Raw genomic sequence first — 17,227 nt, 5'->3', positions numbered from 1 at the left:
GCCCTAAAAAATCCCCCACAAATTCTCAATAAATCCCCCAAAAATCCCCAAAAAGTCCCACAAAAATCCCAAAAAATCCCCCAAAAACCACCAAAAATTCCCCAAAAAATCCCCAAAAAATTCCCCAAAAAGTCCCTAAAAATCCTCCAAAATTCCCCAAAAAATCCCGCAAAAATCCTCAAAAATTCCCAAAATAATCCCCCAAAAATTCCCCAAAAATCCCCAAAAATCCTCAAAAATTCCCAAAATAATCCCCCAAAAATTCCCCAAAAATCCCCCAAAATCCTCAAAAATTTCCCAAAAATCCCCAAAAAATCCCACAAAAATCCTCAAAAATTCCAAAAAAATTCCCCCCAAAATCCCCAAAAATTTCCCAAAAAATCTCCAAAAAATCCCCTAAAAAATCCCAAAAAATTCTAAAAAATCCCCAAAAATTCCCAACACATCCCCCCAAAAATCCCCCAAAAATTCCCATAAAAATCACCCAAAAATTCCCATAAAAATCCCCAAAAATTCCCAAAAAATCCCCCAAAAATTCTCAATAAATTCCCAAAAAAATCCCCAAACATCCCAAAAACTGTCAAAAAATCCCAAAAAATCCCCAAAAACCACCAAAAAATCCCCCAAAATCCTCAAAAATTCCCCAAAAAATCCCAAAAAAATCCCGCAAAAATTCCCAAAAATCCCCCCAAAATCCTGCAAAAATCCTCAAAAATTCCCAAAAAAATCCTTAAAAATTGCCCAAAAAATCCTCAAAAATTCCCCAAAAAATCCCCAAAAATTCCCCAAAACATCCCAAAAAATTCTCCAAAAATCCCCCAAATTTTTTTTGCTGCCGATTTTTTCATTTTTTTTGCCGATTTCCTCATTTTTCCCCGATTTCCTCGGGGTTTTTTTTGGAATTTGGGGCTCCCATCATTCCCAAACTTCCCAAACTTCGGGAATCTCCAACCCCAGCAGGATCTGGACTCATTTCAGCTCCGATTTCCTGCGGAATTTCACATTTTTTGTGTCGATTCCTTCATTTTTTGTGCCGATTTCCTCATTTTTCCCCGATTTCCTCGGGGTTTTTTTTGGAATTTGGGACTCCCAGCATTCCCAAATTCCCCAAAATTCCTGAACATTTGGAAATCTCCAACCCCAGCAGGATCTGGACTCATTTTAGCTCCGATTTCCTGCGGAATTTCACATTTTTGGTGCCGATTCCTTCATTTTTTTGCCGATTTCCTCATTTTTCCCCGATTTCCTCGGGGTTTTTTTTGGATTTTGGGGCTCCCATCACTCCCAAACTTCCCAAATTCAGGAATCTCCAACCCCAGCAAGATCTGGACTCATTTTAGCTCCGATTTCCTGCGGAATTTCACTTTTTTTGTGCCGATTCCTTCATTTTTTTGCCTATTCCTTTATTTTTCCCCGATTTCCTCGGGGTTTTTTTTGGAATTTGGGGCTCCCATCACTCCCAAACTTCCCAAACTTCGGGAATCTCCAACCCCAGCAGGATCTGGACTCATTTCAGCTCCGATTTCCTGCGGAATTTCACATTTTTTGTGTCGATTTTTTCATTTTTTGTGCCGATTTCCTCATTTTTCCCCGATTTTCTCGGGGTTTTTTTTGGAATTTGGGGCTCCCAGCATTCCCAAACTTCCCAAAATCCCTGAACATTTGGGAATCTCCAACCCCAGCAGGATCTGGACTCATTTTAGCCCCGATTTCCTGCGGAATTTCACATTTTTGGTGCCAATTCCTTCATTTTTCCCGATTTCCTCGTGGTTTTTTTTGGAATTTGGGGCTCCCATCACTCCCAAACTTCCCCAAACTCCCCCAAAAGTTCGAATCTCCAACCCCAGCAGGATCTGGACTCATTTTAGCTCCGATTTCCTGCGGAATTTCACATTTTTGGTGCCGATTCCTTCATTTTTGGTGCCGATTCCTTCATTTTTTTGCCGATTTCCTCATTTTTCCCCGATTTCCTCGGGGTTTTTTTTGGAATTTGGGGCTCCCATCACTCCCAAACTTCCCAAACTTCGGGAATCTCCAACCCCAGCAGGATCTGGACTCATTTTAGCTCCGATTTCCTGAGGAATTTGGGGATTTTTTGGTGCCGATTTCTTCATTTTTCCCCGATTTCCTTGGGGTTTTTTTCATTTCCTGGATCCCAAAATTCCCAAACTTCCCAAAATTCCTGAACATTTGGGAATCTCCAACCCCAGCAGGATCTGGACTCATTTTAGCTCCAATTTCCTGCGGAATTTCACATTTTTGGTGCCGATTCCTTCATTTTTCCCCGATTTTCTCGGGGTTTTTTTTGGATTTTGGTGCTCCCATCACTCCCAAACTTCCCCAAACTTCGGGAATCTCACCGCAGCCTGCGTGAGGCCCCGGATGGTGCCGGCCATGGCCGCAGCCATGCCGAACCTGCCGTTGTTGAGGATGTTCATGGCCACCTTGAAGCCGCCGCCCGGAGCCCCCAGCAGGTTCTGAGCCGGCACCCGCACGCCGTCAAAGTGCACCGAGGTGGTGTTGGAGGCACGGATTCCCAGCTTCTTCTCGGGAGGACCGCTGGGAAAAACATGGGAAAAGGGAGAGTTGAGGATTGAGGGAGAAAGAGGAAAAAAAAATGGAGAAAATCGGTGGAGAAATGGCGAAAAACGGAGGAAAAACGGGGAAAAAAATGAGGAAAAATGAGGGGAAAGGAGGTGGTGTTGGAGGCAGGGATTCCTAATTTTTTTTGGGAGGACTGTTGGGAAAAAATGGGAAAAAGAGGGAAAAAGGGAAAGTTAAAAATTAGGGGGGAAAAGGGAAAAAAAAATGGAGAAAATCGGTGGGAAAATGGGGAAAAGAGAACGAAAAAAAAGGGGAAAGAAGAGGGGAAAGGAGGTGGTGTTGGAGGAAAGGATTCCCAGCTTCTTCTCGGGAGGACCGCTGGGAAAAACATGGGAAAAGGGAGAGTTGAGGATTGAGGGAGAAAGAGGAAAAAAAAAGGGAGAAAATCGGTGGAGAAATGGGGAAAAAATGGGGAAAAATGGGGAAAAAACGGGGAAAAAATGGGGAAAAAAGAGGGAAAAGAGGTGGTGTTGGAGGCAGGAATTCCTAATTTTTTGGGGTGGAGAACCAGTGGGAAAAAGAGGGGAAAAGGGAAAATTAAAAATTAGGGGGGAAAAGGAAAAAAAATGGAGAAAATCGGTGGAAAAATGGGGAAAAAATGGGGAAAAATGGGGGAAAAGAGGGAAAAGGAGGCAGGGATTCCTAATTTTTTTTGGGAGGATTGTTGGGAAAAAATGGGAAAAAGAGGGGAAAAGGGAAAGTTAAAAATTAGGGGGAAAAGGGAAAAAAAAAAGGGAGAAAAATGGTGGAAAAATGGGGAAAAAATGGGAAAAAAATGGGGAAAAAATGAGGGAAAAAAGAGCGGAAAAAAGAGGGGAAAGGAGGTGGTGTTGGAGGCAGGAATTCCTAATTTTTTGGGGTGGAGAACCAGTGGGAAAAAGAGGGGAAAAGGGAAAATTAAAAATTAGGGGGGAAAAGGGAAAAAAAATGGAGAAAATCGGTGGAAAAATGGGGAAAAAATGGGGGAAAATGGGAAAAAATGGGAAAAAAAAGGGGGAAAATGGGGAAAAAATGGGGGAAAAGGAGGCAGGGATTCCTAATTTTTTTTGGGAGGATTGTTGGGGAAAAATGGGAAAAAGAGGGGAAAAGGGAAAGTTAAAAATTAGGGGGGAAAAGGGAAAAAAAAGGGAGAAAAATGGTGGAAAAATGGGGAAAAAATGGGGGAAAAATGGGGGAAAAAAGGAAAAAGGGAAAGTTAAAAATTAGGGGGGAAGGGAAAAAAAAAGGGGGAAAAATGGTGGAAAAATGGGGAAAAAATGGGAAAAAATGGGGGAAAAATGGGGGAAAAAAGGAAAAAGGGAAAGTTAAAAATTAGGGGGAAAAGGGGAAAAAAAAGGGGAAAAATGGTCCCAAATTTCCCCCAGAAATCCTCCCAAAGCCCCCCTAAAATCCCCTTAAAACCGATTAAAGCCCCCCAAACCTTCCCCAAAAAATTCCCAAATTGCAGAATTGCCCCTCAAAATCTTAACTTCCCAAAATATCCCAAATTTCCCCCTGAAACCCCCAAAAAAACGCTTTAAATCCGTGAAAAATGGTCCTAAACACCCCCAAAACTCCCCAAAAAAATCCCCAAAAATCCCAAAAAATCCCCAAAAAAATCCCCAAAATCCCCCCAAAAAAATCCCCAAAAAATCCCCAAAAAAATCCCAAAAAATCCCCAAAAAAACCCCGGAAAAATCCCAAAAAAATCCGCAAAAAATCCCCCAAAAATTCCCAAAAAATCCCAAAAATCCCCAAAAAATCCCCAAAATTCCCCAAAAAATCCCCAAAAAATCCCCCAAAAATCCCAAAAAAATCCCCCAAATCCCCCTCAAAATTCCCAAAAAATTGCCAAAAAATCCAAAAAAATCACCAAAAAATTCCCAAAAAATCCCAAAAAATCCCCCAAAAAATTATCAAAAAATCCCCAAAAAATCCCCAAAAATCCCCAAAAATCCCCCCAAAAATCCCAAAAAAATCCGCAAAAAAATCCCCAAAAATCCCAAAAAATCCCCCAAAAAATCCCAAAAATCCCCCTAAAAATCCCAAAAAAATCCCCAAAAAATCCCCAAAAAATCCCAAAAAATCCCAAAAACCCCCCTAAAAATTCCCCAAAAAAACCCCCAAAAATCCCCCAAAAAATGCCCAAAAAATCCCAAAAAATCCCAAAAAATCCCCAAAAAATCCCAAAAAATCCCCCAAAATCCCAAAAAAATCCTCAAAAATCCCCAAAAAATCCCAAAAAATCCCAAAAAATCCCAAAAAATCCCCAAAAATTTTTAAAAAAATCCCAAAAAATCCCAAAAAATCCCCCAAAAAATCCCCAAAAATCCCAAAAAATCCCCCAAAAAATCCCAAAATCCCCCGAAAAATTCCCAAAAAAAAGCCAAAAAATCCCAAAAAATTCTCGAAAATCCCCCCAAAATTCCCCCAAAAAATCCCCCAAAAATCCCCAAAAAATCCCCCAAAAAATTCCAAAAAATCCCCAAAAAATCCCAAAAAATCCCCAAAAAAATCCCAAAAAATCCCCAAAAAATCCCAAAAAATCCCCCAAAAATTCCCCAAAAAACCCCAAAAAATCCCAAAATCCCCAAACTCCCCCAAATCCCCAAAAACCCCCGAATTCCCGTTCCTCACTGGGTGACTCCCCCGAAGCCCCTCTCGACGAGGAAGGCGCTGATTTTCTCCTTGGTCTCTCCGCTGCGCTCGTCCTTCACCGGCGTCTTGGCAAACACCGTGAACAGCTCGGCCAGGCCCCCGTTACTGGGGGAAAAATGGGAAATTTGGGGTGAAAAATGGGAAATTTGGGAAAAATTGGGGAGTTTGGGGAGGAAAAAAATGGGGAGTCTGGGGCGAAAATTGGGAAATTTAGGGAAAAATTGGGGATTTTGGGGGGGAAAATGGGAAAAATTGGGATTTTGGGGGGAAAAAATTCAGAATTTTGGAGGAAAAGTTGGGAAATCTGGGAAATAATTGGGGATTTTGGGGGAAATTGGGGAAAAAATTGGGAATTTTGGGGGGAAAATGGGGATTTGGGGGGAAAAACTGGGGATTTTGGGAAAAAATTGGGGATTTTGGGGAAAAATTGGGGATTTTGGGGGGAAAATGGAGAAATTTGGGGGGGTCTTGGCAAACACCGTGAACAGCTCGGCCAGGCCCCCGTTACTGGGGGGAAATGGGGAATTTGGGGTGAAAAATGGGGATTTTGGGAAAAATTGGGGAGTTTGGGGAGAAAAAATGGGGAGTCTGGGGTGAAAATTGGGAAATTTAGGGAAAAATTGGGGATTTTGGGGGGGAAAATGGGGAAAAATTGGGATTTTGGGGGGAAAAAATTCAGAATTTTGGAGGAAAAGTTGGGAAATCTGGGAAATAATGGGGGATTTTGGGGGGAAATTGGGGATTCGGGGGGAAATTTGGGGAAAAATTGGGGATTTTGGGGGGAAAATGGAGAAATTTGGGGGTCTTGGCAAACACCGTGAACAGCTCGGCCAGGCCCCCGTTACTGGGGGAAATTGGGGTGAGAAATGGGGAATTTGGGAAAAATTGGGGGGTTGGGGGGAAGAAATTGGAAATTCAGGGAGAAAATGGGGGAAAAATTGGGGATTTTGGGGGGGAAAATGGGGGAAAATTGGGATTTTGGGGGGAAAATTCAGAATTTTGGGGGAAAAGTTGGGAAATCTGGGGGGAATCTGGGAAATAATTGGGGATTTTGGGGGGAAATTGGGGAAAAATTGGGAATTTTGGGGGGAAAATGGGGATTTAGGGGGAAAATTGGGGATTTTGGGAAAAAATTGGGGATTTTGGGGGGAAAATGGAGAAATTTGGGGGGTCTTGGCAAACACCGTGAACAGCTCGGCCAGGCCCCCGTTACTGGGGGGGAAATGGGGAATTTGGGGTGAAAAATGGGGAATTTGGGAAAAATTGGGGGTTTGGGGGGAAAAAATTGGAAATTCAGGGAAAAAAAATTGGGATTTTGGGGGGAAATGGGGGAAAAATTCAGAATTTTGGGGGAAAAGTTGGGAAATCTGGGGGGAAATCTGGGAAATAAATGGGGATTTTGGGGGAAATTGGGGGAAAAAATGGGAATTTTGGGTGGAAAATTGGGATTTAGGGGGAAAAATTGGGGATTTTGGGAAAAAATTGGGGATTTTGGGGGGGAAAACTCAGAATTTTGGAGGAAAAATTGGGAAATCTGGGGGAAATCTGGGAAATAATTGGGGATTTGGGGGAAATTGGGGAAAAATTGGGGATTTTGGGAAAAAATTGGGGATTTTGGGGGGAAAATGGAGAAATTTGGGGGGGTCTTGGCAAACACCGTGAACAGCTCGGCCAGGCCCCCGTTACTGGGGGAAAATGGGGTGAGAAATGGGGAATTTGGGAAAAATTGGGGGTTTGGGGGGAAAAAATGGGGAGTCTGGGGCGAAAATTGGGAAATTTAGGGAAAAATTGGAATTTTGGGGGGGAAAATTCAGAATTTTTGAGGAAAAGTTGGGGAATCCGGGGAGAATCTGGGAAATAATTGGGGATTTTGGGGGAAATTTGGGGAAAAATTGGGAATTTTGGGGGAAAATTGGGGATTTTGGGGAAAAATTGGGGGTCTTGGCAAACACCGTGAACAGCTCGGCCAGGCCCCCGTTACTGGGGGGAAACTGGGGTGAGAAATGGGGAATTTGGGGTGAGAAATGGGGAATTTGGGAAAAATTGGGGGTTTGGGGGAAGAAATTGGAAATTCAGGGAAAAAATGGGGGGAAAATGGGGGATTTGGGGGGGGAAAATGGGGGAAAATTGGGATTTTGGGGGGAAAAATTCAGAATTTTGGGGGAAAAGTTGGGGAATCTGGGGGGAAATCTGGGAAATAATTGGGGATTTTGGGGGGAAATTGGGGAAAAATTGGGAATTTTGGGTGGAAAATGGGGATTTGGGGGGAAAAATTGGGGATTTTGGAGGGAAAATGGGGATTTGGGGGGAAAATTGGGGATTTTGGGGAAAAATGGAGAAATTTGGGGGTTCTTGGCAAACACTGTGAACAGCTCGGCCAGGGCGCCCCCCGTTACTGGGGGGAAATGGGGTGAGAAATGGGGAATTTGGGAAAAATTGGGGGTTTGGGGGGAAGAAATTGGAAATTCAGGGGAAAAAAATGGGGGGAAAATGGGGATTTTGGGGGGAAATGGGGGAAAATTGGGATTTTGGGGGGAAAAATTCAGAATTTTGGAGGAAAAGTTGGGAAATCTGGGGGGAATCTGGGAAATAATTGGGGATTTTGGGGGGGGAATTTGGGGAAAAAATGGGAATTTTGGGTGGAAAATGGGGATTGGGGGGGAAAAATTGGGGATTTTGGGGGGGAAAATGGGGATTTAGGGGGGGAAATTGGGGATTTTGGGAAAAAATTTGGGATTTTGGGGAAAAAATTGGGGGTCTTGGCAAACACCGTGAACAGCTCGGCCAGGCCCCCATTACTGGGGGGAAATTGGGGTGAAAAATGGGGAATTTGGGAAAAATTGGGGGTTTGGGGGGAAGAAATTGGAAATTCAGGGGAAAAAATTGGGGATTTTGGGGGGGGAAATGGGGGAAAATTGGGATTTTGGGGGAAAAATTCAGAATTTTGGAGGAAAAGTTGGGAAATCTGGGGGGAATCTGGGAAATAATTGGGGATTTGGGGGGAAACGGGGGATTTAGGGGGAAATTTGGGGAAAAATGGGATTTTTGGGGGAAAAATTGGGAATTTGGGGGGGAAATGGGGAAAAATTGGGGATTTGGGGGGGGAAAATTCAGAATTTTTGAGGAAAAGTTGGGGAATCTGGGGGGAAATCTGGGAAATAAATGGGGATTTTGGGGGAAATTGGGGGTTTGGGGGAAGAAATTGGAAATTCAGGGAAAAAATTGGGGATTTTGGGAAAAAATGGGGGGAAATTGGGATTTTTGGGGGTGAAATGGGGGAAAATTGGGATTTTGGGGGGAAAAATTCAGAATTTTGGGGGAAAAATTGGGGAATCTGGGGGGAAAATCTGGGAAATAATTGGGGATTTGGGGGGAAATTTGGGGAAAAAATGGAATTTTGGGGGAAAAATTGGGATTTTTGGGGGTGAAATGGGGGAAAATTGGGATTTTGGGGGGAAAAATTCAGAATTTTGGGGGAAAAGTTGGGAAATCTGGGGGAAATCTGGGAAATAAATGGGGATTTTGGGGGAAATTTGAGGAAAATTGGGAATTTTGGGGGGGAAATGGGGATTTGGGGGGAAAATTGGGGATTTTGGGTGGAAAATGGAGAAATTTGGGGGTTTTGGCAAACACCGTGAACAGCTCGGCCAGGCCCCCGTTACTGGGGGAAATGGGGTGAGAAATGGGGAATTTGAGGTGAAAAATGGGGAATTTGGGAAAAATTGGGGGTTTGGGGGGAAAAAAATTGGAAATTCAGGGAAAAAATGGGGATTTTTGGGGAAAAAAATGGGGGGAAATTTGGGGATTTGGGGGGGGAAAATTCAGAATTTTGGGGGGAAAAGTTGGGGAATCTGGGGGGAATCTGGGAAATAATTGGGGATTTTGGGGGAAATTGGGATTTTTGGGGAAATTTGGGGAAAAATTGGGAATTTTGGGGGGAAAATTGGGGATTTTGGGAAAAAAATTGGGGATTTTGGGGGGGAAAATTGGGGATTTTGGGGGGGAAAATTCAGAATTTTTGAGGAAAAGTTGGGGAATCTGGGGGGAAATCTGGGAAATAATTGGGGATTTTGGGGGAAAATTGGGGGTTTGGGGGGAAGAAATTGGAAATTCAGGGAAAAAATTGGGGATTTTGGGGAAAAAATGGGGGGAAATTGGGATTTTTGGGGGTGAAATGGGGGAAAATTGGGATTTTGGGGGGGAAAATTCAGAATTTTGAGGAAAAGTTGGGGAATCTGGGGGGAATCTGGGAAATAATTGGGGATTTTGGGGGAAATTGGGGGAAAAAATGGGAATTTAGGGGGAAAATGGGGATTTAGGCGGGGAAAATTGGGGATTTTGGGAAAAATTGGGGATTTTGGGGGGAAAAATTCAGAATTTTGGAGGAAAAGTTGGGGAATCTGGGGGGAAATCTGGGAAATAAATGGGGATTTGGGGGGAAATTGGGGGTTTGGGGGGAAGAAATTGGAAATTCAGGGAAAAATTGGGGATTTTTGGGGGGAAAATGGGGGGAAATTGGGGATTTGGGGGGGAAATCAGAATTTTGGGGGAAAAGTTGGGGAATCTGGGGGAAATCTGGGAAATAATTGGGGATTTGGGGGGAAATTGGGATTTTGGGGAAATTTGGGGGAAAATTGGGAATTTTGGGGGGGAAAATGGGGAAATTGGAGGGAAAATGGGGGAAAATTGGGATTTTGGGGGGAGAAATTCAGAATTTTGGAGGAAAAGTTGGGAAATCTGGGGGGAAATCTGGGAAATAAATGGGATTTTGGGAAATTGGGGATTTGGGGGAAATTTGGGGAAAAAATGGGAATTTTGGGGGGAAATTGGAGGAAATTGGAAGAAAATGGGGGAAAATTGGGATTTTGGGGGGGAAAATTCAGAAATTTGGGGGAAAAGTTGGGAAATCTGGGGGGAAATCTGGGAAATAATTGGGGATTTTGGGGGAAATTGGGATTTTTGGGGAAATTTGGGGAAAAATTGGGAGTTTTGGGGGGAAAATGGAGGGGGAAGAAAAATTGGGAGGAAAATGGGGGAAAATTGGGATTTTGGGGGGAAAATTCAGAATTTTGGAGGAAAAATTGGGAAATCTGGGGGGAAATCTGGGAAATAAATGGGGATTTTGGGGGAAATTGGGGATTTTGGGGGAAATTTGGGGAAAAATTTGGAGTTTTGGGGGAAAATTGGGGATTTGGGGGGAAAATTGGGAGTTTTTGGGGAAAAGGAGTTTTAGGGGGGAAAAATGGAATTTTGGGTGGAGAAATGGGAAATTATGGGGAAAAAAAATCAGGAGTTTTTAGGGGAAATTGGGAATTTTGGGGAGGAAAATGGGGATTTGGGGAAAAATTAGGAAAATTTGGGGAATGTGGGGTGAAGAAATGGGGATTTTGGGGTGAAAATTGGGAATTTGGGGGGAAATTGGGGAAAAATTGGAGATTTTGGGGCAAATGGGGAAAAATCAGAATTTGGGGGGGGAATGTTGGGGGAAATTGGGAAATTTGGGAAAAATTTGGATTTTCAGGGGTAAAAGTGGGGAAAAATTGGGGATTTTGGGGGAAAAAGGGAGTTTTAGGGGAGAAAAATGGGGATTTTGGGGGGGTGAAGGGAATTTTGGGAAAAAATGGGAATTTGGGGGAGAATAATTGGGGATTTTGGGGGAAATTTGGGAAAAATCAGAATTTTGGGGAAAGTTGGGGAATCTGGGGGGAAATCTGGAAAATAATTGGGGATTTGGGGGGAAATTGGGGATTTGGGGGAAATTTGGGGGGAAATTGGGAATTTTGGGGGGAAATTGGAGGAAATTGGGAGGAAAATGGGGGGAAATTGGATTTTGGGGGGGGAAAATTCAGAATTTTTGGGGGAAAAATTGGGAAATCTGGGGGGAAATCTGGGAAATAATTGGGGATTTAGGGGGGAAATTGGGGATTCAGGGGGAAATTTGGGGGAAAATTGGGAATTTTGGGGGGAAATTGGGGATTTTGGGAAAAAATTGGGGATTTGGGGGGAAAATGGAGAAATTTGGGGGGTCTTGGCAAACACCGTGAACAGCTCGGCAGGCCCCGTTACTGGGGGGAAATGGGGTGAGAAATGGGGAATTTGGGAAAAATTGGGGGTTTGGGGGGAAGAAATTGGAAATTCAGGGGGAAATTGGGGAAAAAATGGGGGATTTGGAGGGGGGAAATGGGGATTTTGGGGGGAAAAATTCAGAATTTTGGAGGAAAAGTTGGGGAATCTGGGGGAAATCTGGGAAATAATTGGGGATTTTGGGGGGAAATTGGGGATTTGGGGGGAAATTTGGGGAAAATTGGGAATTGTGGGGGGAAAATGGGGAATTTGGGAAAAATGGGGATTTTGGGGGGAAAATGGAGTTTTGGGGGGGAAAATGGGAGTTTTTGGGGAAATATCCTGAGTTTTAGGGGGGAAATTGGGGATTTGGGGGGAAATTTGAGGAAAAATGGGAAATTTGGGAAAAAATTGGGATTTTGGGGGCAAAATTGGGAAATAAGTGGGGATTTGGAGGGGAAAAATTGGGGATTTTGGGGGGAAAATTCGGGAAAAAAAGGGAATTTTGGGGGGGAAATTGGGGATTTTGGCCAGGATTTGGGGAATTTCTGGAATTTCTCACCTGATCCAGATCTTCTCCCCCTCGAGGGTCCAGAAGGTTCCGCAGGGGCTGGGCGTGGCCCGCGTGCGGATGGAGGCGGCGTCCGAGCCGCTGCCAGGCTCTGTCAGGCAGAAAGCTGCCACCCACTCCCCTGAAAAATGGGAATTTTGGGAATTTTGGGAATTTGGGGATGGCCAGAGACAGCCTGGGGGTCCTTGAGGGGTGAAAATTCCCAAAAATCCCCGAAAATTCCGTTCAAAAAGGGCCAGAAATGGGAAAATTCCACCCCAAAATGGGAAAATTCCACCCAAAAAGCCCTAAAGGTGCCACCCACTCCCCTAAAAATGGGAATTTTGGGAAATTTGGGAATTTGGGGATGGCCAGAGACAGCCTGGGGGTCCCTAAGAGCGGAAAATTCCCAAAAATCCCCGAAAATTCCGTTCCAAAAGGGCCAGAAATGGGAAAATTCCACCCCAAAATGGGAAAATTTCACCCAAAAATGCTCTAAAGGTGCCACCCACTCCCCTAAAAATGGGAATTTTGGGAATTTTGGGAATTTGGGAAGGGGTCAGAGACAGCCTGGGGGTCCCTGAGGGGTGAAAATTCCCAAAAATCCCCGAAAATTCTGTTCAAAAAAGGGCCAGAATGGGAAAATTCCACCCCAAAATGGGAAAATTTCACCCAGAAAATCCCAAAAATGAGAAAATTCCACCCAAAAAGTGCTAAAGGTATCCCCAAATTTCCTGAAAAATGGGAATTTTGGGAATTTTGGGAATTTGGGAAGGGTCAGAGACAGCCTGGGGGTCCTGGAGGGATGAAAATTCCCAAAAATCCCCGAAAATTCCGTTCCAAAAGGGCCAGAAATGGGAAAATTCCACCCCAAAATGGGAAAATTTCACCCCAAAATGCTCTAAAGGTGCCACCCACTCCCCTAAAAATGGGAATTTTGGGAATTTTGGGAATTTGGGAAGGGTCAGAGACAGCCTGGGGGTCCCTAAGAGCGGAAAATTCCCAAAAATCCCCGAAAATTCCGTTCAAAAAGGGCCAGAAATGGGAAAATTCCACCCCAAAATGGGAAAATTTCACCCAAAAACGCTCTAAAGGTGCCACCCACTCCCCTAAAATGGGAATTTTGGGAATTTTGGGAATTTGGGGATGGTCAGAGACAGCCTGGGGTCCTGGAGGGCAGAAAATTCCCAAAAATCCCCGAAAATTCCGTTCAAAAAGGGCCAGAAATGGGAAAATTCCACCCAGAAAATGGGAAAATTTCACCCCAAAACGCTCTAAAGGTGCCACCCACTCCCCTAAAAATGGGAATTTTGGGAATTTTGGGAATTTGGGAAGGGTCAGAGACAGCCTGGGGGTCCCTGAGGGCAGAAAATTCCCAAAAATCCCTGAAAATTCCGTTCAAAAAGGGCCAGAAATGGGAAAATTCCACCCCAAAATGGGAAAATTTCACCCAAAAATGCCCTAAAGGTGCCACCCACTCCCCTAAAAATGGGAATTTTGGGAATTTTGGGGATTTGGGGATGGCCAGAGACAGCCTGGGGGTCCTTGAGGGGTGAAAATTCCCAAAAATCCCCGAAAATTCCGTTCCAAAAGGGCCAGAAATGGGAAAATTCCACCCCAAAATGGGGAAAATTTCACCCAAAAAGCCCTAAAGTTATCCCCAAATTTCCTGAAAATGGGAATTTTGGGAATTTTGGGATTTGGGGATGGCCAGAGACAGCCTGGGGGTCCTTGAGGGCAGAAAATTCCCAAAAATCCCCGAAAATTCTGTTGAAAAAGGGCCAGAAATGGGAAAATTCCACCCCAAAATGGGAAAATTTCACCCAGAAAATCCCAAAAATGAGAAAATTCCACCCAAAAAGCCCTCAAGTTACCCCCAGGTTTACTGAAAAATGGGAATTTTGGGAATTTGGGGAATTTGGGAAGGGTCAGAGACAGCCTGGGGGTCCCTAAGAGCGAAAAATTCCCAAAAATCCCCGAAAACCCCGTTCAAAAAGGGCCAGAAATGGGAAAATTCCACCCCAAAATGGGAAAATTTCACCCAGAAAGTCCCAAAAATGAGAAAATTCTACCCAAAAAGCCCTAAAGTTATCCCCAAATTTCCTGAAAAATGGGAATTTTGGGAATTTTGGGAATTTGGGAAGGGTCAGAGACAGCCTGGGGGTCCTGGAGGGCAGAAAATTCCCAAAAATCCCCAAAAATTCCGTTCAAAAAGGGCCAGAAATGGGAAAATTCCACCCAAAATGGGAAAATTTCACCCAGAAAATCCCAAAAATGAGAAAATTCCACCCAAAAAGCCCTCAAGTTACCCCCAAATTTCCTGAAAAATGGAAATTTTGGGAATTTTGGGAATTTGGGGATGGTCAGAGACAGCCTGGGGGTCCTTGAGGGCAGAAAAATTCCCAAAAATCCCCGAAAAATCCGTTCAAAAAGGGCCAGAAATGGGAAAATTCCACCCCCAAAAAATTCCCAAAAAAAGAGAATTTGGGGATTTTTGGGAATTTTTGGGAACTGTCTGGGAGTGGGGAATTTTTGGGAATATTTGGGGGAATTTTTGGGAATATTTGGGGGAATATTTGGGGAATTTTTGGGAATATTTGGGGGAATTTTTGGAATATTTGGGGGAATTTTTTGGAATATTTGGGGGGAATTTTTGGGAATATTTGGGGGAATTTTTGGGGGAATTTTTGGGAATATTTTGGGAATTTCTGGGAATATTTTGGGAATATTTGGGGGAATTTTTGGGAATATTTGGGGAATTTTTGGGAATATTTGGGGAATTTCTGGGAATATTTGGGGGAATTTTTGGGGGAATTTTTGGGAATATTTGGGGGAATTTTTGGGAATATTTGGGGGAATTACTGGGAATATTAGGGGGAATTTTGGGGGGAATTTTTGGGAATATTTGGGGGAATTTTTGGAATATTTGGGGGAATTTTTGGGGGAATTTTGGGAATATTTGGGGGAATTTTTCGAATATTTGGGGGAATTTCTGGGAATATTTGGGGGAATTTTGGGGGGAATTTTTGGGAATATTTTGCGAATATTTTGGGGAATTTTTGGGAATATTTGGGGGAATTTTGGGGAAATTTTTGGGAATATTTGGGGGAATTTTTGGGAATATTTTGGGAATTTTTGGGAATATTTGGGGGAATTTTGGGGGAATATTTGGGAATCTTTGGGGAATTTTTGGGAATATTTGGGGGAATTTTTGGGGAATTTTGGGAATATTTGGGGGAATTTTTGGGAATATTTGGGGGAATTTTTGGCGGAATTTTGGGAATATTTGGGGAATTTTTGGGAATATTTGGGGGAATTTTTGGTGGAATTTTGGGAATATTTGGGGGAATTTTTGGGAATATTTGGGGGAATTTCTGGGAATATTTGGGGAATTTTTGGGAATATTTGGGGCATTTCTGGGAATATTTGGGGGAATTTCTGGGGGAATTTTTGGTATATTTGGGAATTTTTGGGGGAATTTTGGGGAATATTTTGGGAATTTCTGGGAATATTTGGGGGAATTTTTGGCGGAATTTTTGGGAATATTTGGGGGAATTTTCGGGAGTATTTGGGGGAATTTTTGGGAATTTCTGGGAATATTTGGGGGAATTTTTGGGGGAATTTCTGGGAATATTTGGGGGAATTTTTGGGAATATTTGGGGGAATTTTTGGGGGAATTTTGGGGAATATTTTGGGAATTTCTGGGAATATTTGGGGGAATTTTTGGGGGAATTTTGGGGAATATTTTGGGAATTTCTGGGAATATTTGGGGGGAATTTTGGGGGGAATTTTGGGGAATATTTTGGGAATTTCTGGGAATATTTGGGGGAATTTTTGGGGGAATTTTTGGGAATATTTGGGGGAATTTTTGGAATATTTGGGGGAATTTTTGGGAACATTTGGTGGGGAATTTTTGGGAATATTTGGGGGGAATTTCTGGGGAATATTTGGGGGAATTTTTGGGGGAATTTTGGGGAATATTTGGGGGAATTTTTTGGGAATATTTGGGGGAATTTTTGGGGGAATTTCTGGGAATATTTGGGGGATTTTTGGGAATATTTGGGGGAATTTCTGGGCCTGTTCTGGGCTGTCCCAGGTGACTCCCAGGACTCACCTGTGGCCAGGCGGGGGCAGGTACTTCTCCTTCTGGGCAGGGCTCCCGTAGAGCAGCAGCCCCTTGAAGCCGATGGACTGGTGGGCTCCCAGCGTGATCCCCCACGCCCAGGTCGTGCTGGCCCACGATCTCCACCAGCCGCGCGTACTGGGAGCACTGGGAGTTACTGGGAGGGACTGGGAACCCCCTGGGGGGGAGATCGGGGGGGTCCCAGGGGGATTTGGGGGGACTGGGAGTTACTGGGAGGGACTGGGAGCCACTGGGGGGGAGATCGGGGGGGTCCCAGGGGGATTTGAGGGGATTTGGGGGGACTGGGAGTTACTGGGAGGGACTGGGAACCCCCCTGGGGGGGGAGATTGGGGGGTCCCAGGGGGATTTGGGGAGGTTTGGAGGGGACTGGGAGCACTGGGAGTTACTGGGAGGGACTGGGAACCCCCTTGGGGGGGAGATCAGGGGGGGCGTCCCAGGGGGATTTGGGGGGGACTGGGAGTCAGTGGGACGGACTGGGAACCACTGGGAACCCCCTGGGGGGGAGACTGGGGGGTCCCAGGGGGATTTGGGGGGACTGGGAGTTACTGGAGTTACTGGGAGGGACTGGGGAACCCCCTTGGGGGGGAGACTGGGGGGTCCCGGGGGGATTTGGGGGGGCTGGGAGTTACTGGGAGGGGACTGGGGAACCCCCCTGGGGGTGGAGATCAGGGGGTCCCGGGGGGATCTGGGGGGACTGGGAGTTACTGGGAGGGACTGGGAACCCCTTGGGGGGGGAGACTGGGGGGTCCCGGGGGGATTTGGGGGGATTTGGGGGGACTGGGAGTTACTGGGAGGGGACTGGGAACCCCCTTGGGGGGGGAGACTGGGGGGTCCCAGGGTGATTTGGGGAGGACTGGGGGGGACTGGGAGTTACTGGGAGGGACTGGGAACCCCCCTGGGGGGGAGATCAGGGGGTCCCGGGGGGATTTGGGGAGGTTTGGAGGGGACTGGGAGCACTGGGAGTTACTGGGAGGGACTGGGAACCCCCTTGGGGGGGAGATCGGGGGGTCCCAGGGGGATTTGGGGAGGTTTGGAGGGGACTGGGAGCACTGGGAGTTACTGGGAGGGACTGGGAACCCCCTGAGGGGGGAGATCGGGGGGTCCCAGGGGGATTTGAGGGGATTTGGGGGGACTGGGAGTTACTGGGAGGGACTGGGAACCCCCCTGGGGGGGAGACTGGGGGGTCCCAGGGGGATTTGAGGGGACTGGGAGTTACTGGGAGGGACTGG

At 45.2% G+C, this 17,227-nt stretch overlaps 1 protein-coding gene across 1 annotated transcript in view; it reads right to left on the bottom strand.

The window, feature by feature from the left end:
* Positions 1 to 16,155, bottom strand: part of ACADVL (acyl-CoA dehydrogenase very long chain) — a gene marked incomplete at its 5' end in the record, with an annotated part of 34,739 nt that extends 18,584 nt beyond the window's left edge. The window contains 6 exon segments of the mRNA XM_059837662.1: positions 2,361 to 2,559; positions 5,221 to 5,346; positions 11,867 to 11,996; positions 15,969 to 15,984; positions 15,986 to 16,069; positions 16,071 to 16,155. Of these exon segments, the coding sequence (XP_059693645.1) occupies positions 2,361 to 2,559; positions 5,221 to 5,346; positions 11,867 to 11,996; positions 15,969 to 15,984; positions 15,986 to 16,069; positions 16,071 to 16,155 (640 nt within the window).
* Between the last annotated feature and the right edge of the window lie 1,072 nt (positions 16,156 to 17,227).

This window comes from Haemorhous mexicanus, unplaced genomic scaffold (assembly GCF_027477595.1).
Source record: "Haemorhous mexicanus isolate bHaeMex1 unplaced genomic scaffold, bHaeMex1.pri scaffold_206_ctg1, whole genome shotgun sequence".
Taxonomy (NCBI): domain Eukaryota; kingdom Metazoa; phylum Chordata; class Aves; order Passeriformes; family Fringillidae; genus Haemorhous; species Haemorhous mexicanus.
The sequence above is the reverse complement of the archived record's forward strand: the minus strand, read 5'-3'. Positions and strand labels throughout refer to the sequence as shown.